General features: G+C 47.1%; 2 protein-coding genes across 7 annotated transcripts in view; both read left to right on the plus strand.

Moving 5' to 3' along the window:
- The window catches only part of LOC143826947 (ATP-binding cassette sub-family C member 6-like), a 42,076-nt gene extending 33,577 nt beyond the window's left edge, over positions 1-8,499 (plus strand). For all 4 annotated transcript variants that reach the window (XM_077315983.1, XM_077315982.1, XM_077315984.1 and 1 more), the window contains 6 exons: positions 1,052-1,153; positions 2,573-2,719; positions 3,457-3,615; positions 3,765-3,931; positions 6,238-6,432; positions 7,166-8,499. In XM_077315983.1, coding sequence (XP_077172098.1) covers positions 1,052-1,153; positions 2,573-2,719; positions 3,457-3,615; positions 3,765-3,931; positions 6,238-6,432; positions 7,166-7,274 — 879 coding nt within the window. In that variant the 3' untranslated portion in view covers positions 7,275-8,499. The remainder of the gene's footprint in view (positions 1-1,051; positions 1,154-2,572; positions 2,720-3,456; positions 3,616-3,764; positions 3,932-6,237; positions 6,433-7,165) is intronic.
- A 2,656-nt stretch (positions 8,500-11,155) lies between these two features.
- Positions 11,156-26,319, plus strand: part of MARF1 (meiosis regulator and mRNA stability factor 1) — a 37,923-nt gene continuing 22,759 nt past the window's right edge. Inside the window, exons 1-9 of one of the 3 annotated variants that reach the window (XM_077316017.1) lie at positions 11,156-11,275; positions 15,178-15,376; positions 16,640-17,296; positions 18,762-18,936; positions 19,928-20,154; positions 21,737-21,854; positions 23,716-23,888; positions 25,034-25,468; positions 26,143-26,318. In XM_077316017.1, coding sequence (XP_077172132.1) covers positions 15,218-15,376; positions 16,640-17,296; positions 18,762-18,936; positions 19,928-20,154; positions 21,737-21,854; positions 23,716-23,888; positions 25,034-25,468; positions 26,143-26,318 — 2,120 coding nt within the window. In that variant the 5' untranslated portion in view covers positions 11,156-11,275; positions 15,178-15,217. Of the gene's footprint in view, positions 11,276-11,472; positions 11,802-15,177; positions 15,377-16,639; positions 17,297-18,761; positions 18,937-19,927; positions 20,155-21,736; positions 21,855-23,715; positions 23,889-25,033; positions 25,469-26,142; position 26,319 lie in introns of those variants that run through there. The other 2 variants (XM_077316019.1, XM_077316018.1) reach the window with 2 other exon arrangements.

The raw sequence follows: 26,319 nt of genomic DNA on the forward strand, positions 1-26,319 counted from the left end.
GAGTGAATCTCCTTGTGTGGCCCAGTTGTACGGTGCTTGAGGCAAGGAATGCAGCATGCAGTGAGACCAGCCTGAGACATCCCTTCCTTTTATTTGTTTGATTTTATTTATTTATGATGTTGATATCCCGCCACTCCCATCCCAGTGGCTCGTGGCGGGACACAAAGTCCTCAGTAATAACCCACTAACCTCCATTAGAAGGATATTCCAAATACTATAAACACTGTAAGGGCTGCCAGAGCTAAATTGTATATGGTATATAATAATGCAACTGCAATATTAAAATGTTACGGCAGTGCTGTGGATCAGTGGGATCAGGCCCTGTGTGTGCGCGGGATTGCAATACTTCTGAGAGCCAGTTTGGTGTCGTGGTTAGGAGTGCGGATTCTATTCTGGTGAGCCGGGTTTGATTTCCCACTCCCCCACATGCAGCCAGCTGGGTGACCTTGGGCTCGCCACAGCACTGATAAAACTGTTCTGACCGGGCAGGAATATCAGGGCTCTCTCAGCCTCACCCACCTCACAGGGTGTCTGTTGTGGGGAGAGGAAAGGGAAGGCGATTGTAAGCCACTTTGAGACTCCTTCGGGTAGAGAAAAGCGGCATATAAGAACCAACTCTTCTTCTTCTTCAGTAATCTCAGGGCTCTCTCAGCCTCACCTCCCTCATAGGGTGTCTGTTGTGGGGAGAGGAAAGGGAAGGCGACTGTAAGCCACTTTGAGCCTCCTTCGGGTAGAGAAAAGCGGCATATAAGAACCAACTCTTCTTCTTCTTCTTAGCACCTCTCATTTTGAAGAGTTTCTTCCAGGGCTTGGAAGTTTTCAACTGTTCCTCCAATTCTCCCCTTTTCTCAGAGGCCTTTTAACTGTTCCCTAGCTACTACAATTATTAATCCACCATTGTCTTTTAACACTGACCTCCTTAAGTGTGGTAAGACATGGTGATATGGGAGGCACTGGTCTGTTCGTGTGCTGGAGGGGGCTGTTAAGAAAATATCTTTTCGTGGCTTCTGCATTGGGAGTCACAACTTGGATTTCTCTTTCCTTTTCCCAGGTGACAGGCATATTGAACTGGATGGTGCGCTCCTTGGCCGAAACGGAGAACAATATGGTGTCAGTAGAGAGAGTGCGCGATTACTTGGAGACGCCCAAAGAAGTCAGTTGCTGTTAATTTTCCGTTCTTCTGCATTTAAGTTTCTTTCGCACGCAAAGCCTTTAGCCACTTCTTCCTGCCCTGTCGAAGGCTGAGTTAAATTGCCTCTGTTAAGTTAAGGACAAACTATAAATTAACGATTCTTGTGTATGATAACTGAACGCACAACAAGTGGCTGGGGGAAAAGTACTTCCAAGTGGAGAAAGAGCTGTGGAGAGGCTTGCTTATCTCTTTCCCCACCCACATGCTATTATTTCAGAGGGTGAAGCCAGAGCCAGCTTGGTCTAGTGGTTAAGAGCAGCAGCTTCTAATCTGGCGTGCTGGGTTTGATTCCCCACTCCTTCACATGCAGCCAGCTGGGTGACCTTGGGCTCCTCACAGCCCTGATAGAGCTGTTTTGACCGAGCAGTCCCGTCAGAAATTCTCTCAGCCTCGCCTACCTACCTGTCTGTTGTGGAGAGAGGAAGGGAAGGTGATTGTAAGCTGCTTTGAGACTCCTTCAGTCAGTGAAAATCAGGCTATCAAAACCAACTCTTCCTCTTTTGCTAAGAATTCTCTGATAATGCTTGAAATGACTGATGCCTTCTCATTTGTTGTTGTTATGTGCGAAGTCGTGTCCGACCCATCGCGACCCCATGGACAATGATCCTCCAGGCCTTCCTGTCCTCTACCATTCCCCGGAGTCCATTTAAGTTTGCACCGACTGCTTCAGTGACTCCATCCAGCCACCTCATTCTCTGTCGTCCCCTTCTTCTTTTGCCCTCGATCGCTCCCAGCATCAGGCTCTTCTCCAGGGAGTCCTTCCTTCTCATGAGGGGGCCAAAGGATTTGAGTTTCATCTTCAGGATCTGGCCTTCTAAAGAGCAGGCAGGGCTGATCTCCTCTAGGACTGACCGGTTTGTTCGCCTTGCAGTCCAAGGGACTCGCAAGAGTCTTCTCCAGCACCAGAGTTCAAAAGCCTCAATTCTTTGATGCTCGGCCTTCCTTATGGTCCAACTTTCGCAGCCATACATTGCAACTGGGAAGACCATAGCCTTGACTAGACGCACTTTTGTTGGCAGGGTGATGTCTCTGCTTTTTAGGATGCTGTCTAGATTTGCCATAGCTTTCCTCCCCAGGAGCAAGCGTCTTTTAATTTCTTTGCTGCAGTCCCCATCTGCAGTGATCTTGGAGCCCAAGAAAATAAAATCTGTCACTATCTCCATTTCTTCCCCATCTTCTTAATGAGATACCTTCTCATTAAGATGGGCAAAAGGACTTTATATTCAAGACTATTTGTGGTCTGCAGAAAAACCAAGCATGCTCTAATATATAAAACATCCAAGTGAAATTTTCACCTACACCTTCTTTGTTGCTATGTAGTTGTGTGATCATGAGTCTCCTGGGTCCTGAATATGAGATGTTGTTTTATGCTTCATTCAGGGTCCTTGGACTTTGCGTAGTAATTTTCTAACTGAGAATTGGCCGTCTGAAGGAGCGATTGAATTTAAAGGTTACAGTTTACGCTACAGGCCAGACTTGGAGTTATCACTGAAGAATGTCAACATAAAGATTTATGAACAAGAAAAAGTAAGTCATCCAGGGTTGTCCCATCCTTTAGTGAATTTAATAGGCAAATGCTGTTGTAAAGCATTTCTTTCAAATACAAACCTAATGAGATTTTAAGTAATTTCTTTAAAGGCAAGATGCATTCATTCATTCACCTTTATTGGCATTCCAGAATTACAAAATCTATGTGGCAGAAAAGCAGAGCAGGCAAAAATATAAGCATCAAAACAGTTATTAATAAAGATATACCAAAAGAACTTACTCTTGAGAATTAAGTATTTCAATTCAAAATTTAGTGACCCTGGCCATAATCTCATGACTTCTTGAGGAGGCAATTCTATAAGATGGGGGCCTCCACTGTAAAAGCCTCAAGAGCCATTCAGATGCTTCTTCGCAGACTTCAGGAGCAGAATTGTTCTCGTTTGCCCATGGAGGGACAGACCAGAACGAATGGGATGAAATGAATTCAAAAGAAATTCCATCTAAACATCCGGAAGAAGTTCCTGACAGTCAGAGCGGTTCCTCAGTGGAACAGGCTTCCTCGGGAGGTGGTGGGTTCTCCATCTTTGGAGATTTTTAAACAAAGGCTGGAGAGCCATCTGACGGAGAGTCTGATTCTGTGAAGGCTCAAGGGGGTGGCAGGTGACAGTGGAGGAGCGAGAGGGCTGTGAGTGTCCTGCATAGTGCAGGGGGTTGGACTAGATGACCCAGGATGTCCCTTCCAGCTCTGTGATTCTATGATTCTGTTATATTCCTAGATTGGCATATGTGGACGAACAGGGGCTGGAAAATCCTCTTTAGCCATGGGCCTCCTCCGACTAGTAGAAGCAGCAGAGGGTGAGATCTTGATTGACGGAATCAACATTGCCCAATTAGGTCTTCACGATCTCCGAAGGAAAATAAGCATTATCCCTCAGGTAGGAAGTTGGTTTCTAATAGCAATGACACCAAACTTTCTTTCTTGCCTAGATAAATTGTGAGCTTCCAGGCCAAAGTCAATTTCAGAAAGCACCTTTCATTTCATATACTTACAAAACCTGCAGATAATTTTATATACTCCCTCCAGGACCCGGTCTTGTTTCCAGATTCTCTCAGAAGGAACCTTGATCCTCTGAATGAGCACTCTGACGAAGACATCTGGATCGCTTTGGAGCGTGTCCTGCTGAAGAGTTTTGTTTGGGACCTGCCTGAGCGTTTGGCCTATGAGTGCTCTGAAGGTGGTGGGAATCTGAGGTACCCAAAACGTGGGAAGGAAAGACACCCTCGCCGATCTCATGGATTGCTCGACATTCCATGTCAGTGTTCTCCAACCCACAGCCCATTGCTGCAAGGCCTGACTTAAGGATTTGCAGGGCCCGTAGCACCAGTTTAACGATTCCCAGTGCCTTACCAAAACACAACTGGCGCTGTTACTTGTGCTGCATGACTAACCTTCCCCCCCTGAGATAGTAGGAAGCAAATGACTGCGTTACTTTGCTGAGAACATTTCTCAAACCTTGGTGGGACCACCAAGCCAGTTAGGTGTAGTGTTTAGGAGTGCGGACTTCTAATCTGGCATGCTGGGTTCTATTCTGCACTTCGCCACATGCAGCCAGCTGGGTGACCTTGGGCTCACCATGGAGCTGATAAAACTGTTCTGACCAAGCAGCGATATCAGGGCTCTCTCAGCCTCACCCACCTCACAGGGTGTCTGTTATGGGGAGAGGATAGGGAAGGTGACTGTGAGCCGCTTTGGGTAGAGAAAAGCAGCATAGAAGAACCAACTCTTCTTCCTTCTCCTTCTCCTTCTCCTTCTCCTTCTCCTTCTCCTTCTCCTTCTCCTTCTCCTTCTCCTTCTCCTTCTCCTTCTCCTTCTCCTCCTCCTCCTCCTCCTCCTCCTCCTCCTCCTCCTCCTCCTCCTCCTCCTCCTCCTCCTCCTCCTCCTCCTCCTCCTCCTCCTCCTCCTCCTCCTCCTCCTCCTTCTCCTTCTCCTTCTCCTTCTCCTCCTCCTCCTCCTTCTCCTCCTCCTCCTCCTCCTCCTCCTCCTCCTCCTTATTCTGTTTATGTGGCTGGTGGTCCACATGCATGCTTAATAAATGATGTGCATGCTCAGTTTCTAACAGACCATGTGTATTGCCATTTTTTACATTCTTGCAGTTCACAAGACGCATAAGTATGAAGCCCCCCTAACCAAACAGCACTGGGGGAGCCCTGTAGCCTATGCGCCATGTGTCACTAGGATAAGCCACTTCTGGCTGCCCCCAGCAACTGCTGAGCAAAAGGACTCTGAACTCTTCTTTTTATATTTTAATGGCCTGTGGCTACATGCAGTAAGATCTGACCTGACTTGAACGTACTCTGAACACACTGGTCTCTTTCCCAAACCACCATCTCATGGCTCATGGTTATAGCTCAGCAATAAAGTTCTGATTCACTTCCACAGGGAGATCTTCTGCCACGCTTGGGGTTGAGGCCAGGCTCCTAAAAGATCCTGCCCCTTCTCTGGTGTCCCCTATATGCAGACTGTGGGGGGGGGGAGTAGGGGTCCTGGGGTTGAGGTTTATATGGATTTTTCCAATCTTTACTGTATGTTTTATGTGTTGTTAGCCGCCACGATACGGCTGGTCCAGGAGTGGTGGCATATAAGTATAATAAATAGAATCAGGGGATTGTTGCATGCAGGAAGTCCCCAGTTCCACCTCCGTCATTTAGGCGTAAAGGATCTCTGATAGGCAGCTGGGAAAGGCCTGAGAACTTGGAGATCAGGGTAGATTCTATTGGTTTTGGTAGACCAATGAACTGACAAGATATTCCTCTAAAAGAGGAAACACTTGTCTAAATGGAAAAAAGAACGTGGACAAAATTGAGAGGGTTCAGAGAAGAACAACAAGAATAATCCAGGGCCTGGGGACTAAACCCTATGAGACAAGGCTGAGGGACTTGGGAATGTCCAGCCTGGAGAAAAGGAGGTTGAGAAGGGGACATGATAGCCCTCTTTAAGTATTTGAAAGGTTGTCACTTGGCGGAGGGCAGGAAGCTGTTCCCAATGGCTGCAGAGGAGAGGACACGCAGTAATGGGTTTAAACTAAAAGTACAACGATATAGGCTAGAGATCAGGAAAACATTTTTCACAGTCAGAGTAGTTCAGCAGTGGAATAGGCTGCCTAAGGAGGTGGTGAGCTCCCCCTCACTGGCAGTCTTCAAGCAGAGGTTGGAGACACACTTTTCTTGGATGCTTTAGGATGCTTAGGGCTGATCCTGCGTAGAGCAGGGGGCTGGACTAGATGGCCTGTGTGGCCCCTTCCGACTCTATGATTCTATATACTGGCCCTAATGGAGCTATGTCACTTCTGCAGGGCTGTAAAATGGAGCTCCCCCTCATTGGCTGTCTTCAAGCAGCAGCAGGACAGATCCTTCTCCTGGATGCTGACCCTGCATTGACTCTGCCTGTAGGGCCCCTTCCAACTCTATGACCCTATGAAAGGGAGAGCTTAATCAAAATAGTTTATGCAAGATGCTGATGACCAGAGCCTTGAACTGTCCCTCTATCCTCCCTTTAGTGTTGGTCAGCAGCAACTCTTCTGCCTGGCACGAGCGTTGCTTCGAAAAACCCGCATCCTGGTTCTGGATGAAGCCACTGCAGCCGTGGATCCCAAGACAGACCTGCAGATTCAGTCCACCATAAAGACTCAGTTCAGAGAATGCACTGTCCTGACCATAGCCCACCGTGTTAAGACCGTCATGGACTGCGACAGGTAGGAAGTTAATGCTAGGAGTTTTGCAGCATTCCTTTTGTGAGACTTTATCATTGGTCCATTCTGGCTTACTTCGCAGGTTTGTTGTGATGATATTGGGTAGGGTGGGAGAACTGCACATGTGCAATCTAGGGGAATACAAGGGGGAAAAAATCAGCCTTTTTTCTGTTCAGGTCTACTGGGAGGGGGAAAATCTGGTATTTCCCAAAAATTGGTATTCAGATCCAGGATTCTGGTGGAAATCCTGTACTTTTTGAGGTCCGGTAGACCCGAGAAGATAAATGCCGATTTTAAAAAAGTAAAAATGGCCAATTCTGTGAGAGAGAAAAAGACCTAGGCTAGAACTTCCAAACTTCTGATCCTCAGGGTAACATTTTATTGATTGAGATTGTGAGTAGGTGGGCAGGACGGGATGTGTCAGTGTTTGGCTCTTGTGGCCCTTTCTTGCAGGCCCAGGGAAATGCCGATTGCCATTTTGGGGTTGGGGGCAGAATTTCCACCAGGCCAGACTGGAATTCTGTTTTTTTGGGGGGAGGGGGCATCATCTGGGCATGGAATTGGGGTCACTGTGAGTAGTTGTGAATTTCCTGCATTCTGCAGGGGGTTGGACTAGATGACCCTGGAGGTCCCTTCCACCTGTGTGATTCTAAGAAGCTCCCAGAACTGTGTTTAGCTTGCTCGAGACTGGTATTATGTCTGTCAGCACTGAAATCCCTCTTTTTAACATTTGCAGGATCCTGGTGATGGAAAATGGCCAGGTGGCCGAATTTGATACTCCAGAAACATTAATAGGCCAGAAAGGACTTTTCTACAGAATGGCTGAAGAATCGGGCCTAGTATGACCAAGCTCCAGGACTGTTCTGTGCCGCAGAGCCACTGTTGATCTTGGTCAGATGCTTCTCCTTGCAGCTTCCCAGTCAGATAGATAACTGTTGTTCTTATATGCCGCTTTTCTCTACCTGAAGGAGTCTCAAAGCAGCTTACAATCACCTTCCCTTTCCTCCCCCACATGCAGCCAGCTGGGGGATCTTGGGCTAGTCACAGCCCTGATAAAGCTGTTCGGACCGAGCAGTAATATCAGGGCTCCCTCAGCCTCACCCACTTCACAGGGTGTCTGTTGTGAAATGAAACTGTCTCAGATTTTTAACCTAAATTTCGGTCCAGGTGTACAATAGCAGCTGCCTAAGATGAGTTTCCTTGTTTTGAATGTTCAAATCAGAGGCAGAGACTCAATAAGAACAATGCAGCACGGTGATAAATAAATCACACTTATCTTAAACCGCTCCGCGGGAGCGGTATTAATAAAACGCTAAGGGCCCTTGGGGTGGGCCCTGTCCGTGATGGGGAAGGGCACCCATTGGCCCCTTCCCCCTAGAGTGACGAGTGGAGGGCCCAATCGGCTGGTGCGAAGCGTGCTGGAGGCAGCGGAGGGGGGAGGCTTCACACCCCTCAAGGCGACACCCTGAAGCCCCAAAGCCATGGGACAGCCCTCCCCCAGCCCTGCTTCTGCAGGCTCCCTTTGGTGAAGAAGAGCAAACTGATAGCCAGGCCGGAGTGCAAATATGGTTGTTCACAAATCAGCTGAAAATATTTCTGTGCTGTCATTTCCTATGCTGTGGGGAATGGCCTGGTTACGTCTCTTCTGGTTATGTCTCTCCTGCCATGTCTCCGGGGGCATGGCAGGAAGGTGTGGCCTGCTGACATCACTGCTGGGGTTTCTGAAAGCCTGAAGGTGGTTTCAAGGGTTTCTCGACAGTAATAAGGACAGGAAAGGCTGTTGTGGAAGCATGAGCGTCCGTGCTAGACCCACTATATCTTCAAATTATGGCTAGCACTCTTGGGGCTTACCTGCAAAATATTCTTTGAGTGTGAAAGTGCAAATCCATCATGTGCAGATTATGTTGTCTGTAGTAGTCAAAGCCACACATGCATCAAATATGCCCCCTGACTGAAATCTAGTTTCGGGAGAACTAAAGATGATTCAATACCAGGATTGTTGATATCCAATGTGTTCGTATGCTGGCAGGTCTTTAAATTTTATTTTAAAGTTATACTCTCGATTTAAAATTCTGGTTTAACGTCTTTTGATTGTGTTATTCTGTGTTTTTAATGATGTGCACTGCCCTGAGCCAAGTTCATTGCCATAATTTAGATCCACAAGGAACTGTTTTAGTTGAAGTCTCTCTTCTGCATAAAGAAGAGCAACAACCAGCACTGGGAAGTGGAGGGACATCTGTTTGTTCTCCAGACCCTCCTTTTCTAGATGCTAATTTAGGTTTATGTCTAGTTACCGAAATCCCCAATACATGTGCAGCCTCTGTAACTAACAAAAGGGTCCAAAGAGAACATGCGTGTTGCTAACCTGTGTATACAGAGATCAAGATACAGACTCAACACTCAAGACAAAGGGGAATTATTATTATTATTATTATTTATTATTTATTTGATTTGTATGACCGCCGCTCTCGGAAACCGGCTCGCGGCGGTTCACAACATTTTAATACAAATACAATATATTAACCATTAAAATTCCCCATTAAAACCCCATTAAAACAATGACTAAGTCACAATGATGGCGATTAAAACTATTCCCGTACAGGCCCACTGGATGAGCAGAAGGGAACGGGGGATAATTGGGCATAGGATGGAACACTCTGGGGAACCAGGTCAGTTTAGTACTGGCCTCCCCCCTCCGGGGAGAGGGGTCCGATCTTAGCCCCGGGCCATCACCCGGCCTTAGACAAACGCCTGGCAGAAGAGCTCCGTTTTGCAGGCTCTGCGGAACTCAGAGCTCCGACAGGGCCCGCAGCTCTTCAGGGAGCTCATTCCACCAGGTAGGGGCCAGGACCGAAAAGGCCCTGGCCCTTGTCGAGGCCAGGCGTGCCTCCCGGGGTCCTGGGATCATCAGCAGATTCTTACCCGCAGAGCGAAGTGCCCTGCGGGGGGCATAAGGAGATAGGCGGTCCCTCAAGTATGCAGGACCCAAGCCGCGTATAGTCTTAAAGGTTAGTACCAAAACCTTGAACCTGATCCGGAAACAAACTGGCAACCAGTGCAGCTGCTTCAGCAGAGGCTGAACATGGGACCTCCAAGATGATTTAGTGAGGACCCGTGCAGCTGCATTCTGTACCAGCTGTAACTTCCGGGTTAGAGACAAGGGTAGGCCTGCGTAGAGCGAGTTACAGAATGGCTTCTTAAACTAGAAAATAAATGTATTGAATTAACAAAAGAGAACCAAGTTTAATAAGATAAATGAAAAAGGAGGTGCTGGAGAAAGGAAATTAAAAATAGAGGCGCTGAGAAAGGAAATAAAGAGTTTCCTTTCTCTTTCAAACCCACTGCTAAGGGATAAAATGAAAGGGGAGACGCAGACATACTAGCTTGCTTCCTGAAGACAGTTAGGCAGATTTGAGGAAAAGTGGAGAAACCACTGTACAGCTCTGGGAGGAAAAGGCCAGTCTCTCCCCACGGGCCTCTGATCTGTGGAAAAATGCTAATCATGAAAGTATACTAACGTGTCAAGGGAGGGAACAGGTAAACAGGTAACATGCAAACATGGCATAACTCATGGCAAGGCCATGGGAACAAATAAACAAGTGACATGCGAACAGACTGGGATCCAAAGCCGGCTAAAAATTGTATTGGATTTTTTAGACATTTTTGCTAAAAAATGAAGCGGGGAAAAGGACTGTGGGAGTGGTCAAAAGCTCATCTCTGGAGATAAGCTAATTTGAAAGGCGGGTTGTGTATGCATTGTGGAGAGGAATTTCTTCTTTGGCATTACATGTAAAGGTATCAAAGAGATGTGTTCCTTTAGGGAAGTCGACAACTTAGATAGACAAGAACTGACGGCTGAGTATGTTACATGACGGAGTGTCCGGCAATTAAGAAAAAGAGGAAATGGCTGTCCCTTTGCTTTGATTATTTGGGTTATTGTTAAGGGAGATAAACGTCTGGCGGGGGGGGTCCTTTGTTTGGCCCCTCCTTAGATAGTAAAATATAGATGGAATTATTGCTAGAGCAAGAAAAGCAGGTTTCAGGTCCAACACCAGTCTCCTTAGCATAGAGGTTAGGAGCAGCGGCTTCCAATCCGGTGAGCTCGCCTCCTCTACACGCAGCCAGCTGGGTGAGCTTGAGCTCGTCACAGCCCTGATCAAGCTGTTCTGACCGAGCAGGAATATCAGGGCTCCTTCAGCCTCACCCACCACACAGGGTGTCTGTTGTGGGGAGAGGAAGGGAAGGTGATTGGAAGCCGCTTTGAGCCTCCTTCGGGAAAAGTGGCATATAAGTGCCAACTCCCCTTCTTCTTCTCCAGTAATATCAGGGCTCTCTCAGCCTCCCCTCCCTCACAGGATGCCTGTTATGGGGAAAGGGAAGGTGAATGGGAAGCCGCTTTGAGCCTCCTTCGGGTAGAGAAAAGCGGCATATAAGTGCCAACTCTTCTTCTACTCCAGTACTATCAAGGCTCTCTCAGCCTCCCCTCCCTCACAGGGTCTCTGTTATGGGGAGAGGAAAGGGAAGGTGGTTGTAAGCCACGCTGAGCCTCCTTCGGGTCGAGAAAAAGCGGCGTATAACAACCAACGCTTCCTCCGCGTCGCTTTTGCTGCAAAGCGCACTCGGCGCGCGCATTCCGAACGCTCCCCCCTGAAGGCGTCTCGGGCGCCGCCATCTTCGTTTTGCGGCTCTTTTACGACAGCCCGCCGCGCGCCCTTGACGGCAGGGCGGGGCCTGGCCGGCGGAAGTGGCGGGGCGGAAGGCGAAGGGGGACGGGAGCAAAACAAAGGGGCGGAGGAGGAGGGCGAGGAGGAGGCGGAGGCGGAGGGCGACGGCGGGAAGCTGAGCGGTGAGGCCCGGCCCGGCGTCGGTTCTCTCTCCAGGGACGGGGACTGGAGCCCCCGGGGGCGCCGCCGCGGCCTCCCCGAGCCTGGGTGGCCTACTCTGCGGGGGCGGCGTTCGCGTTGCTTTGCGTTTCGTTTCCTCCGGGGTGGGTGTGTTTGTGGGGTGGGGAAATGAAAGGGGAAGTTGTGTTTTTTTGGGGGGGGGGGCTTGCTCTCCTGAGTCTTCCCGAGCCTGAATTGGGTCTTCCCTTCGGAGCGAGCCCTGCGGGCGTTTACATTGGGCTTGCTCCGGAGTAGACCTGCTGCGGGTTATGGTGTTTGGGGTCCCGTCGGCTTGCAATAAGACTGCAATAATGAATGCCCTAAAAATAAAAAAAAAGTTTTGTTCTCTTCTAGGATTGTTATCCACGCCTGCTGAGAGTGGCACCGTTTTCTGGGTGTTGTTTTTTATTATTGTGTTGTGTTGTGTGTTTGTGGTGTGCATTGCTTGACCCAACACGCGTTTGACACAAATGTTTTTAAATCTTGCAAGTGAGTTTTCTTGAAGTGTTTTGTCATATAAAGAGAGGGGTGAGTGTAAATGTAGAGGCGAATGCGTTGCAAAATGGATAAAACGCGTTTTATTGTTCAGGTATTGGTTAGTTACTATGCAAACATTAGGTGCGATGCTTCTCGATGGGCATTTGTAAAATACGGTGTTTTAATAGTGAGATACTTGTTAATTCCATAATGACATAACTATGTTTACAACTGGGTGGAATGTATTTTATATTATGTGGAAGATATTTATTTTGGAACATGGAGCTATTGTCATCTGGGCTTGCTTAGTAGTGTTAGTAGGATATGCATTAGGGCAAGAAAAATGAGAAAGGACGTTCAAATGTTGCTTTAAGCTCTTGTTTTTTACGAGTCTCGATATCATAACAAGCTCAGGCCCCTTTATGCCAGGAAAACTAGTTTCTTATTGTGATATAGCTTTAAGTGTTTGCACTTCTTTCGACTTTTAATTTTTAAATAAAGTTTTATGATAGACATACAGGCAAAAACCACACCCGAAAAACACAACAGAACAAAACCGTCTGATTACGCATATGGAAATAAACTATCATAATACATTATTGATCTGACCAGTAAAGAAAGACACAAATAGCAACATCATCATCATAATACATAAGACAAAGCTAGAAAATAAACTAAAAAAACAAGGTGAGGAAGAGCTTCCATCCAAGGTGGCATTCTTTCTACCTTTCAAAACAACATTATGTACATCACCTTGATTCAGTATAAAAACAAACAACACTACATTTCTAAAACTAGGGCAGAGATTAAAAAGTATGAACCAATGATCTTTCAAAAATCATTTATAAGAGAACGAGGTTCAAGCTAGTAGCCATGTTGGTCTGAAGCAGCAGAACAAGCTTCGAGTGGCACCTTTAAGACAAACAAAGTTGTATTCGTGTGCGCTTTTGTGTGTACGCACGCTTCCTCAGATGCAGTTGTATGCGTGCACACGAAAGCTCTTACTTGGAATAAAACTTTGTTCGTCTTAAAGGTGCCACGTATACGAGGAAGGGTGTGGGCACATGAAAGCCTCATACCTTGAATACAACTTTGTTGGTCTTAAACAGGGGTAGTCAAACTGCGGCCCTCCAGATGTCCATGGACTACAATTCCCATGAGCCCCTGCCAGCGTTCGCTGGCAGGGGCTCATAGGAATTGTAGTCCATGGACATCTGGAGGGCCGCAGTTTGACTACCCCTGGTCTTAAAGGTGCCATTATAGCCTGAAGTAAAATGCATGAACACAGAGTTGATGTTTGTATTGTACTTCCATTTACTATACTGCTGTTAAAAGACATTTAAGTCTAGCTGATGATATAACAAGCCCAGAATCAGGAAGCCTGCTCTTTCATATGGAAACTGCTAATTTACTACAGAGCTGAAAGTGTGTCGGTATTGGTATGATGAAAAATCATGCACACACTTGCTCTCTCTGTTAAGATAGCCATGTGCCCAGAGCTTTTGAAAAGCTAGCTTCACGTCACATATATAAGCCCATTGTGCAAAAAAATACAATGAGCCCATTGCCTCAGTGGGACACGCCCACGCCACTCCAGTCCCACCTCATCCTGCAGTCTGCTATTTATGTCTACCATCACTGCTGATTGTCACACTATAAAGATCCGCTCCACAGGCAAAAATGTTGGGGGGGTGGATTTTGAGGCATTGTACTGTTTTGAGGCCCCACATCCAACCTTAACGGAATATTTCCAACCCAGGATAGCTAACCATTAGGTGAGGTCTGGAGATCTCCTGGAATACCAGCTCATATCCAGGCCATAAGGATCAGTTCCCCAGGTGAAAAGGGCTGTTTTGCAGAATAAATATTTGAGGCTTACTGCATCACCCTCTGGTTTTATCTGAACAACAACCCTATGCAGTAGGCCTCAAATGTTTGGAGTGGAAGGGGAAGAGACATGCATGGCTTGGCTGTGTATTCCTTGCAGCGGTGAGGCCAGCCACAGCAGTATTGTAAGTAAGAAGGGGCTTTTCTGAACCCTCCCTTCCCTACGGCCTTCAGAAGGAATGCTGCCCCTCAGCATGATGCGGACAGAGAAACACAATCCTCATCTTAGTCATTTACTGTTAGAGCAGTGGTTCTCCACCTTCAAGCTCCGACCCCAAGAGGGGTCGTCAGGCCCCTTCCACGGGGTCACCCAGGCTGTGGTGGTGGGTGTGGGAGCCATGCCTCAGTCGTTCTGCGCCTGCACACTCCGCCCCCCGCTGCAGTTAGGGTCGTGGCCATAAGAAGGTTGAGAATCTCTGTATTAGAGGCTTCCTTGTCAGCAAGCCTGAAGGGAAAGGGGTGCAGAATCCTCAGTAGGAGCAGCAATTGGCCCCTGAATGGGGGATATTCCACCAATAGGAAAAAGGCAGTCCAGGTTTGTCAGCAGTTACTGAGTAGATCCCTCAGACCACAGGGCATGCTGGTGAACCATCCTTGACCACAAGTTCCCTTTTATGTGGTGGGATGAAGATAATAGGTGCTTGCACAGGGCAGGATACCTGCACAAATTTCAATGAGCTGTTCTTATTGAGCAGTTAATATTTCTGGTAGGAGGAGGAGCGCGACTCATGGCTTAAGTGCCACTCACGGTGGCTGTCCCGCCCCTGAGTGCCTCCTCCTCCAACCAGCTTGCCTGTTGGTCCAGCGGCCAGCCAATCTCCTTCCATCCCCCACCCCTGACCACCCCCTCCTCCTTCCACTTCCCTCCGAGGCTCGGAGGCTGCAGATCCCTGCAGCGTGAGAACTGCCCCTGCCGGTGATTTCCATAACATCTTCGTGCAGCCTTTCCAGGTCCACAGAGTTCTTCCACTCCACCTCCCTAATCTAGCGTCCATTGTGTTCCTGAATGCAACAGGCTTGGCCTCTAGCATTAACCATAAGGTGTCCATATACAGCTTCACAAATTGGGAGATGTAGTCATGCTTTTGTTGTTTTCCCTGTTTCCTGGTTTTTCAAACAGAGCTGGCTGCTTGTATTTATTATTCACGACATTGGCGATCAAGCAACGAATATAGATGGTGCAGTGTAGCTGAGCAGTACTCCCGTTGTCTGTTAACTCCTTTAGCTATTTTGCACCTCTGCAGCGAACTGAAAGTTAGACTTTGTCCAGGCTATCTTGACAAACTGAATAAAAGATTGCACAAGCCTAGAAACTTCCTAATGTTTTGGACTCCCTTCAAGGCTTGGTATTTGCAGTTGAAGGTGCGATCCTATGCAGAGTTTCACCTTTCTAACTTCCGCGGACCTGGAAGAGGATGCTTAGGCTGTCCCTGTAACGTGAGCAGTTGAAAAGCATTGCACTTGGCCTTGCTCTGTGTCAAAATCTCTACGTCTTCCACAGGTGGAGAGAATGAAAGGAAGGCAATGTGTAAGAATGTTGAATGGCAGAGGGCTGTATAATGGAAAGAAACACCACGGACAGCCTCTGTGCTAGATCGCTTGGATGGCTTCAGCAAGATAAGGATGCGAAACAATGGCTCTGGAAATTCTCTAATTGTTTTGCGGCCACGGAACAAAATTTATCTTTCAGCACAAAGACGGTAGGAGTCGGGTGTAAATCTGCAGAATGTCAAACCATGCCGTAGACGGGGGAACTGTTTGATAAATAGTGTTGCGTTGAACAGTTGTCGCTTGAGATTGTGCAAGTCCCCCACCCCCCCTTACACACACACACTTGAGTAACTGTTCATAACTCTGTTAGAGCGTACAGCAGTCCCGTGTCATTTTGTGTTTGTGTAACTATGAGTTGCTAATTGATGCTTTCTGAACTGGAATTCTCAGTTGTGGTGGCTTCTGCTGCCACGGGTTCTTTTGTATCTAATTTCAGAGGTCTGTTTCCTTTTTCATGCCGTTGCTTTCAAAGAAATGCAGTTTGTACCTGAATAGGCTGCAGTCTTGCTGCATCATTCGTTCTCTGCTTAATTACGATGCCCGTGCCCCTTTGACAGACCAATCTGTTTAGGAGCCTTTAACCACTTTCCTGGCAAAGGACGGATCTGACATCTGGGGAGGATGTGGTCAGCAAACACGGCTGATGCAATCTTTGGTTCCAGGTTAAACCGACTTGATAACCTGGAATGCTGAAGCTGCAAGAGATGCATATCCTTTTATTGCTTTTGCGATAGTATTTTTTCCCCCGTATTGCTAATTGGATATTTTTGTGGAGGAATGGCTGTCTAAAGCAGAGCATGGCAGAGGACGCTTAAAATCTAGCCTGTAAGCTACAGCACATTCACAAAGCACTGAGATTTCCTCGTTGCTTTATTCTGTAGGGAAATGGTTCATAGGGATCTCGATTTCAAACCCACCCCACTTGTAACCATGTGCCTGCCTGGCTGGCTGGAAGGCGCTCAGGTGGCTACTTCCTAAGCCAGTTCCTGCTGTTCTCTGTATCTTGATTTCCTTTGGTTTGGAGTTTCCATATATAAAGGCACCTGGTGCTCCGCGTGCAAGAGAAACAGGGATGCCAGGCGGAAACTAGATGAAGCCTTGAAGTGGTTTTGTAGTTGGAACCTGGGAGTGCTGGCTGCCCAACTTTACCACCACCGTTCCAGTCTTGCTTTCCATTCCCCGTTCCTTTCGTCTTTTTGCACATTTTCTTGCTCCAGAAGAGCAAAAAACTCTTGAAACTGGAGTTTAAAAAGTAGAATAAAATGTGCACCTCTTCGGGGTGAGGCAGGGGACTTTGTGTATTAATCCTGCGTAGCAATGTCCCGGTGGGTTATTTTTTGTCTGTCGGAGATGCAGCCTCCTTACCGCTGTGGCCCTGAACCTTCCCTGTAATGCCTTTTTTTACCCTTCAGAATGAGCCCATGGAGAGCAAGAAGAGTCCTGTGGAGTTGAAGGATGCCCCCTCTCCTCACCGTGTCGGCTCCAAGCAGTTAGCAGCCATCCCCCTTCCAGATGTCCACTCCCTTCAGCAGAAACAACTGCAACTTTTGTCCGGCTCCCAAGTAAGCTGTTGTGCTCGGGGCTCTGAAGCTGCCCCTCAGCTCCACAGTGGTGGCGGGGCTCTGATTCACCCTGGTGTGGCGTTGGACCCCCAAGGCACTGGGACGGTCACTTGTCAAGTCGGGTCCAGGTTTGCCTACTCGTCCGTGTCCTCCCTGAAGAACGTCCCGGTTAGCAGCGGCCTGACGGGTGTTGTGAGTGACTTGTCTGGAGTGTGCCTGGAAAACAACCTCTCTTCCTGCCCGCATTTCCCCTGCTGCGGGAAACTCCACTTTCAGCCCTGTCGTGGTAATGTACACAAACTGCACCCGTTTCCCGCCCATCAAAGCTGCACCTCTTCGGGTTATTTTGCTTGTTCGGAATTCACCAGCGGGGCTCCGGGGCTTCTGGAGGAACGCCTTGCACAATCGGAGCGGGCTGCTTGTGTTTGCACCAGCTCACTGCACCTAAAAGTGGCACCGTCGGTGTGTTTAAAGGGCTCTCGCTACTGCAGTGAATGTTTGAGCAAGGTTTGTAATTTTAAGTTTTGACATAGCGTTTATAGTTATCATAGAATCCTAGAGTTGGAAGGGGCCACACAGGCCATCTAGTCCAACCCCCTGCTCAACGCAGGATCAGCCCTAAGCATCCTAAAGCATCCAAGAAAAGTGTGTCTCCAGCCTTTGCTTGAAGACTGCCAGTGAGGGGGAGCTCACCACTTCCTTAGGCAGCCTATTCCACTGCTGAACTAGTTATCTGGACAACCAGACATTTAGTGTATTAGGAGTGGAATGTGTACAATAATAGATTTGTTTTGTGAGTTCTTAACCCAGGTACTGATTCTGTAGGTTGTGGTTTGGAAACTACCAGCCTTTGGTTTGGACTTTGCAAATTTCCATTAAAATTAGGCTATACAGTAAAGAATTTCATGGGGGTCAGGTCTTGGGACCCGCACGCGAGGGGGCATTTCTTTAAACAGCCGCACGGAGATTAAGTAACTTAATTGACTGAATTAAAACAATCTATTAATGACTAAATCACAGCACTGCAAGTTTCTTACCATGCCCAAAAGGCAAAAGTCGACGCCACTGAATTCCAGGTTTGAGCAATTCAGAGGTTTATTTATTAATTGCTTTTCTATACCGCCTTCCCTTGCAGATCAGGGTGGTATACAGTGAAGGATTTGCAGTCCCCTATCACTGTGGCACAGTACAGAATAAATCACATTGGCACATATGAACTAACATTTCAGCATTGCAACATAATAACCGATAACTGCATAGCATTCGACCATTAACTGTACAGCAGTTGTACGGCTTACGTTTAGAGAATGGCCAGGTCAGGAGTCGCCCTGCATTGAATCTGCTCGGCACAGTTGGTGGTCGGCGGGTCTCTGATTGGTGTATCGTTTTATTGGCCTTGACCGAAAACTTGGTGGAAGAGCTCTCTTTTGCAGGCCCGGCAGTATTGTTGTAGCTCTGGCAGAGCCCTGATCTCCTTAGAGCTCATTCCACCAAGTGGGGGCTAGGACAGAGAATACCCTGGCTCTGGTCGAGGCCAGACAAAGCCTCCCTGGCGCCAGGGATCACCAGCTTCTTGAAATTTGTGGAGCGTAGTACTCTCTGGGGGGGTATAGGCAGGGAGGCAGTCCCTCAGGTGTGCAGGTTCCAGGGTGTGGCGAACTTACACAGATGTTGTTACCATATGCCAGCAGACGATTTCACTAAACCTTTTGGTTTGTGCCTTCTAAAGGTAATTAGGTAAGGCATCTCTTAGCATCCTAAAAGAATAATTGCTATTAATGACCTTCCTGTTGTTCCTGGGTTTATCCTGGGCCCTTTATTTGTAACTAACACCCAAGGCTGAAAAAAACCTAGGTAGAATAGTAAAAAGGGGCATGTTTCAGCTTTCCACAAAAACCTAAAAGCAAGCTTTGAAGCCTGCTGGGTCAGAACATCCTAACAAGTTAAACCCATGCTGAATTTTCCTTTGCAGCCATCCAGAGAGAGCCTGGTGGATGCAGCTAAAATCTGGCCCAATATTCCGCCTCCAAGCACTCAAGCTGCATCTGTGTCCGTCCCACTGTGTAATGGCTGCGGAACCAAAGGGACAAGGAAAGAGAAGAGCTTGCTGCTGGCAAGCAGCTTTGGACAGTTGCCACAGAAATATGGTACAACTATGTCTTGTTTCTGCCTGAAAATAATCTCATCTATAGCTTTTCCCAAGATAACCTGGATTTACTACCACACAATAACATAAACTGTAAATCTGAACATTCACGGGTTTGCTGAATTGCTTCTGTGGTTGAAGTGGCACAATTTCATTAGATGATTATGCTTTAAATTCAGCTTAAGAGTCCATTTAGTTCAGCATTAAATGGGCCACTGTGAGCTGGTGACAAACAGCAGCCCTGTGGAAGATTTCAGTGTGTTTAGGGGAAAGTAATTCACCATTTGAGGAAGTTGTCCTTCTCTGGGTTAGGCCTTCTGTTTGTTCCAAAGGAGGGTTTACGAAAATTCAGCTGATCATTCAGAAGACCAGCGGAGGTGGGCATTCTCCTGTCACAGCCCTGTTAGAGCCTTCCCACAGAGCTATCTCTCAGCCTCACCTACCTCACAGGGTGCCTGTTGCAAGGAGAGGAAGGGAAGGCCATTGTCAGTCGCTTTGGGCCTCCTACATGAAGTGAAAAGCAGTGTATAAAAACCAACTCTTCTTCTTTATTCCAAGCAAGGCTTACTTTAGCCGGCACCATCGTGTAGCCCACAATGACAAAGTATGTTAGAGAACCTCCTATTTGGCATGAGAGTTTTTCTCTTCAGTGGTGGCAAAATCATTCTAGCCCCTCTCAATATGGAACTGGCCACAATCCCTTTGTTATGCAGGTAGCAGTTGCAGTGGACACAAAAAGGACACCTTTCATGAAGTTAATGGGGTCAGGACTATGGGTGAGACTGGGGTGGTTGCTCGTAATAGGAACAAAGCTTTCCTCGGATGCAATTAAACAATACCTCTGTGTAATGTGTGCCCAATCTGGCAATTCTGCTTTTTTTTGTTTTACGTTTCCACTTAGTAAAAATGCTGTAGAATTTCACAGCAGCCGTACTTCAAAATGTCGACTGGGTTTTTTCCCCCTCCCTGCTTTCCCCACCCTCCAATTATAGGATCTCCCGAAGTGGCCCTGAATAGCCAAGTGCTAGAGAACCTGCCCCCCATTGGAGTTTTCTGGGACATTGAAAATTGCTCCGTGCCCTCGGGGCGTTCAGCTGTGGCGGTCGTGCAGCGAATCCGTGAGAAATTTTTCAAAGGCCACCGGGAGGCGGAATTCATCTGTGTGTGCGACATCAGTAAGGAGAACAAGGAAGTTATCGAGGAGCTGAACAATTGCCAGGTAAAGTCCCGTGAAACTAAGAAGCGATGGCTTGTGGGGAAATCCTTGGGTCAGCTTGAAGCAAAGTGGAAACAAGCTGTGAGCTGAAGGGTAAACCTGTGGAGCTGGCTGTTCAGCTTCCTAGGTCAAACCTGCAGTTCAATCAGTTCTGTTGATCGCTTAAAATTTGTAGCTACAATACGGGGAAAAAAAGAAAGGTTCACAATGGAAAATCAACAGACAAAACAAGGAGCCTTTCCAAGGCAATATGTTTGTGATGATGTACACAATGCATTTCAATACAATATCTTTAACATTTCTTTTATAAACCAGAAGGAACAACTATTAACAGCTTCTAGATAAATTCCGTTTTCATTGACTTCATCAGCGGTTGGATCCTCCAATCCTCCAAAAACACCTATATTACTGTTTTAGTATTTTAGCGTCAGTAGGTCATAGGCTCTACTGATACTAAAATACTAAAACATTAATATAAGGAAAGGTGGTAGGATTTTGCCACCTTTGATACAACAAACTGCAAACGAAATTGTATTGAAATTCATTATATACATTATCACATATTGCCTTGGGAAGGTTCCTTGTAAAATTTGTAGCTGACATGAGGAGGTTTTCTGCATATTTCTTGAAATATTCAGCTAGCCCAGCAGAGATAAACATGTGCAAAGTTAATATTCCGTAAGAGTTTCCAGTAGCCAAAGTTAGTTGATTAGAAGAAAGCTGTTTCTCTTTTTATACACCCTCACACCCAGGGAAACAAAGGGTCTAAAGGGACCCAGAGTGGCTGTATTAGAACCGTATCAAGTGAGAAGTTTCCCATACATTTTCACCATTATATTTCCCAGAAAATTGCCTCTTCTCCTGCCTTATCCAGCTTCTTGCATGGCACTGAGTGGGGGGGAGTTACAGATCTTTGTCTTCCTTGTCAGAAGGATAGTTGGGCCACAGGTTCATCTAGCCATTGATTGGGAGTGCACTCCAAGGGCTTGTTCTCCTTAGCCCTGCTGCCTTTTTAAATGGCTGTGCTTGGGACTGAATGCAGAAACTTCTCCATGCGTAGAATGTGCTGTGGCTCACTCTTCAGTGTTTCTGTGGAGGGAAGAAGGCTGGCATTTCGGGAAATCTCTAATCCTTGGGCCAAAAGCCTATGTGCTGTGTGCATACAGCAGTGTTTGAGAGAGAGGGGGGGGGGTGATTGGCGTTACTGTATATGATGTTGCTGTCTTGTCTTCCAATAGGGGCAGTCCTCTAGAAATAATAGAGCTCATATTAAAAAGAAAAATGTACCCCCTACTGTTGGTTAGGAACCCAGGACAGCTTGCAGCAAACGTAGCTAAATAATTCTAGTATTGGTGTGTTTACTTCAGCAGGATGTCAGAGACGATGGGGGGGGCCTTTTTAATGATCGGCGCCAAACCTTCTGTGCAATGCCTTGGACTGAGATTTGCTTTTACTGGTTAAATGCACAAGACGAAACATCTAAAGCTCCCAGGAGCCCAATATCATGTTATCCCTGGGGGAGGCGTTGCAAGCTTCAGAGTCATTCGCCAGGCCCCATTGGTGTAACATTCCTCCATTTCTTTAGGTGACAGTCGCACACATAAACGCCACAGCGAAGAATGCCGCTGATGACAAACTCCGGCAGAGCCTTAGAAGATTTGCTGATACGCATGCGGCGCCAGCCACTGTGGTCCTAGTGTCCAGTACGTCAACCGTTACTTGTGTCTCAAGGTCTTGTGGTTTGTTGGGTGAACTCTTGCTCCGCTCTTGCGAATCGGGCTTGACTCATTTGGGTTCAATATAGAATTTTTTTGACTATGGATTTTTCAGAAACAAGGGATATGGATTTTTGCAAACATGCTTGTCTTGGTAATAATGACCTTTTCCATAAGACATGCTCATTCGGGCTGCGCATTGCAGCATCCTTTTTCTTGCTTGTGTCTACATGGCCTTAAGTAGAAGTTGAAGAGTTGTGTTCAGTGATTCTTAAAGGCACAGCTCACTTGTTTTCAGCGGTTCCATCGACTTGAGTGACGGTGGTACGGATTAAATGCATTTGTTTGCTCATGGTACACAACGGTTTCAAGCAAAGTGGCAGTGCCAGACAGCATGCATGAATGCCATGGTGAAATATTCTGTAAGTTGTAAGCACCGGTTGACTGCTTTCTGTCTATATCAGGGGTAGTCAACCTGTGGCCCTCCAGATGTCCATGGACTACCATTCCCACGAGCCATGGGAATTGTAGTCCATGGGCATCTGGAGGGCCGCAGTTTGACTACCCCTGGTCTATATTGGTGGTGGTCCTAGGGAGCAGTAGAAAAACTCAGGAACCAGCATTTGAACAACTTGCAGTACCTCCCATACATTGCATAAATTTAATTTGAAATTAGCTCTGAGTCCCTCTTGCGTTGGAGATTTTGTGTAGAGTCTGGATGGGAGACTCTTTGTTGCTACTCTTCCACAGATAAGATGTCAGAAGGCAGGTAGAACAAAAGTGAAATTAAGTGCTTAACTACTGAATGAAGATGACAATTGAAAGACACGAGAGCTTCTTCACTCTCTGGTGACTTCTCACGGAGCTTGATAAAGTTCTACCTTTTCCCCTCCGCTGGCACTCATGCAGTCTTTGGACTTTTGTTTGGGACCACCTGTTGCCCAACCCCTGAAGAACCGCCTAATCCCTTATGAACCTACCCAGCTGTTACAGTCTTCTTCAAAGGCCCTGATGAGTGCCCCTGTCTTAGGAGGTTAGGTGTGTCCCTCCAACTCCTCATCCAGATCCCTGATAAAAATGGTGAAAAGTACCAGACCTAGTACTGTGGCCTGTGGCATTCCACTGCTCATCTCCCTCCAATCTGATGAAATATCATTGACAACTACTCTTGGGTCCTAACATTTATCCAGATACTTAATTCTTCTGTCAGTATGAATGGAGAAAAACGGCTCTATTAAAAACGCAACACATTTCCCATTTATGATTGATTATCATGAGCACCTGGCCTCTTTATATTGATTATTCTGAGCACCTGGCCTCTTTATATTGTTTGACTCCCATTCTTGAAATTTATAAGAAGAAGAAGAAGAGTTGGTTCTTATATGCCGCTTTTCCCTACCCGAAGGAGGCTCAAAGCGGCTTACAATCCCCTTCCCTCCCCTCTCCCCATAACAGGCACCCTGTGAGGCGGGTGAGGCTGAGAGAACCCAAATATTACTGGTTGGTCAGAACAGTTTTATCAGTGCTGTGGAGAGCCCAAGGTCACCCAGCTGGTTGCATGTGGGGGAGCGCAGAATCGAACCCGGCTTGCCAGATAAGAAGTCCGCACTCCTAACCACTACACCAAACTGGCTCTCCATTTACAATGTAGGGAATTCAGAGGAGACAGTAAGTAGGGGCAAGCAACAGAAGAGGAGGGAAAGGGCGTTTCAACGGCATTCTGCATTTTATCGCTAGATGCTCCCCGATATTGCAGCGCAGTTTCAAAGGAAACCCCCCCCAGTGACAGTGAGACCATGTCAGAATCGCCTTTATTCATTGGCACGCGTGTTGGACTTTTGCTTTTCAGCTGACGTTAACTTTGCACTAGAACTCAGCGATCTGAGACACCGCCATGGTTTCCACATCATCTTGGTGCACAAAAACCAAGCGTCAGAAGCGCTCCTGCATCATGCCCACGAGCTGGTCAGATTTGAGGAATTCATTTCAGATTTGCCTCCACGGTTACCACTCAAAAAACCAGTAAGCAATTTTTCCCTCCGCAGGTTTTTGGCTGAATTGGTTTGAGCAATGATTTCCCTTTGGACATAGCAGCATAGCACGATTCATACAGACATGGGTAGCTTACCGGGTCTGTTACAGGAATCTAAACAGTTGTTAACACGGAATTATCTATGTTCCATCTATCAGGGTTAGTCAAACTGCGACCCTCCAGATGTCCATGAACTACAATTCCCAGGAGCCCCTGCCAGCATTCGCTGGCAGGGGCTCCTGGGAATTGTAGTTCATGGACATCTGGTTGGCCACAGTTTGACTACCCCTGGTCTACATAGAAGAGAAAGACAGTAAGCAAAGTAATTGCTGAAGAAAGTGAAATTTAAACTTCTTGTGCATCTCCGGAGTGCAGGAGCGTGCATTGAACTTTGACACTTCTGCCCAAAGCCTCAGTCACGATTCTGGTCCACTCGGCTGTGCAAAACAAGGGCAGAATCTGCTGAAGTGTAAACTAAAGAGAAGTTTATTGGCGAGATTTCTGGATTTTTTTTCCCCCTTCAGCCCTTAGTGTATTTTTACAGATATTCTATTGTCAAAAATTCTTAGCCGTGATTGTGTCTCCAGCTTTCGGTGCAGCCTGGGTAAATGGAGAAATATTAGTGTCTTATGATTCAGTTTTTATTTTTTTATTTCATTATATTTATATACCCCCCTCCCCGAAGGTTCAGGGCGGTTTACATCAAGCAGGAATTCTACACATAACCCAGTATTTATTTATAACAATAAACATGCAGTGGTAACAGTGAGTAACATCGTAGAACGGTGAAACAGTGTTGAGAACAGTAAGTCAACTAACACATACTGATGACCCTGGGTGGATTTGCAGAAATTACCATGGGAGGGAGGCTCGGGGGCCAGTGGGATGCAGTTGTTTCGACCTCAACCAAATGTCTGGCAGAGGAGTTCTCTTTTGTTTTTATGCTATTGCTGCTAGCCTTGGGTTCCAAGTTGCTTGGGAGAAAGGCATGCTTTGTGGATATTACGATATCCGTATGCCTGCATAGATATTATGATGCACGAACCTCAGGGAAAGGGCGGCATATAAATATAATTAATTAATTACAAATCGGAAATTAAACAGCCGATCAAAAACCCTTTGCTTCCCGAACTAGGCATGCCACACTCTGTTATACGTTTACAACCTGCCCACCAACCGGGACACCAAAAGCGTCTGCTACAGGCTCCGGCGTCTGTCGGACAACTGCGGAGGCAAAGTGCTGACCATTTCCGGCAGCAGCGCAATCCTCCGGTTCTTAAGCCAAGACAGCGCCGAGCGCGCCCAGAAGCGGATGGAGAACGAAGACGTCTTCGGCAACAGGATCGTCGTCTCTTTCGCCCCCCACAACAAAGAGCTCGCCGAAGCCAAGAACGCCGGCCTAATCGGAGCTGAGAAAGCGAAGTCCCCCAAAAAAGTGAGCAAGAATGCAAAACTGTGCCTCGCAGGCCGAGAGTCAAATGACCAGTCTTCCAGCTCTAAAACCCTTGCAGGGAAAGGCCTTCAAGCACACGGGTCGGCTGCAAAAAACACAAGCGTCAAGAGCCTGCAGGTAACTTATGCCTTTAAAAAATTTAATAAAGGATACGTATTTTAAAATGAAATAGGGGGGAGTAGAGCCTTATCAAGAAACAGCTTGCAAATAATGCCTTGGCTGTTGCTTAATGTGAAATCTACCGTGGCAGGGGGCAGACGTCTTGTTTTGGGGAGCTGCTTAATCGTTTTCAAGAGCCTTTGGAGCTGGCAGTCATAAAGTGATGGCTAAGGAGGTAGAGCCAGTTGCAAAACTGTGACGTGCACAAAAAAGTGCATTTCTCTCTCTCTCTCACACACACACACACACACAAAATTTTAACTTGCTCTGCAGAGGGAAAATGCACAGTTACTTATGCTTCTTTTTTCCTGAAAGAATCAAGCAAGCAGCAGCATTGATGCAGAGGGAAAGAGTTATTATCATGCTGCTTGCCCATCCAAAGCAAAGGGGTGTAGATGTGGAAGAGGAGAAGAGGTGGATGGGAAAGGGTGCTGGCGTTGTCCTTTTTCATCCAGAGCCCAGGTGCATGGGTGCTGCCTGCCACCCGGGTGCTGTGCAGATGCACCCTGTGTTCATAACCCCCGCTACACATTGCATCATGGGCTTAGTCTTAGCAATAGCGAGCACTTCCATTCACTTAGCTTCCAAAGAGCACCAATTGCTTCCTGACCTATTCTTTTTATTCCTCCAAGGAGTTGTGTTGTATCAAGTCAGTGCTCAATCCTAAGACTGTGAGAAGTACTGAAAGCCACCAGGAGCAGTCAAGAGAGAGCCTCGCTGCCCTCAGTAACTCGAACACGGCAAATTCCGCACCCGTGGCATCTGCAAAGGCCAGGACAGGAGAGCTGGCTTATAAAAACAGTCAAAAG

Source organism: Paroedura picta, chromosome 17, assembly GCF_049243985.1.
Source record: "Paroedura picta isolate Pp20150507F chromosome 17, Ppicta_v3.0, whole genome shotgun sequence".
Classification (NCBI taxonomy): Eukaryota; Metazoa; Chordata; class Lepidosauria; order Squamata; family Gekkonidae; genus Paroedura; species Paroedura picta.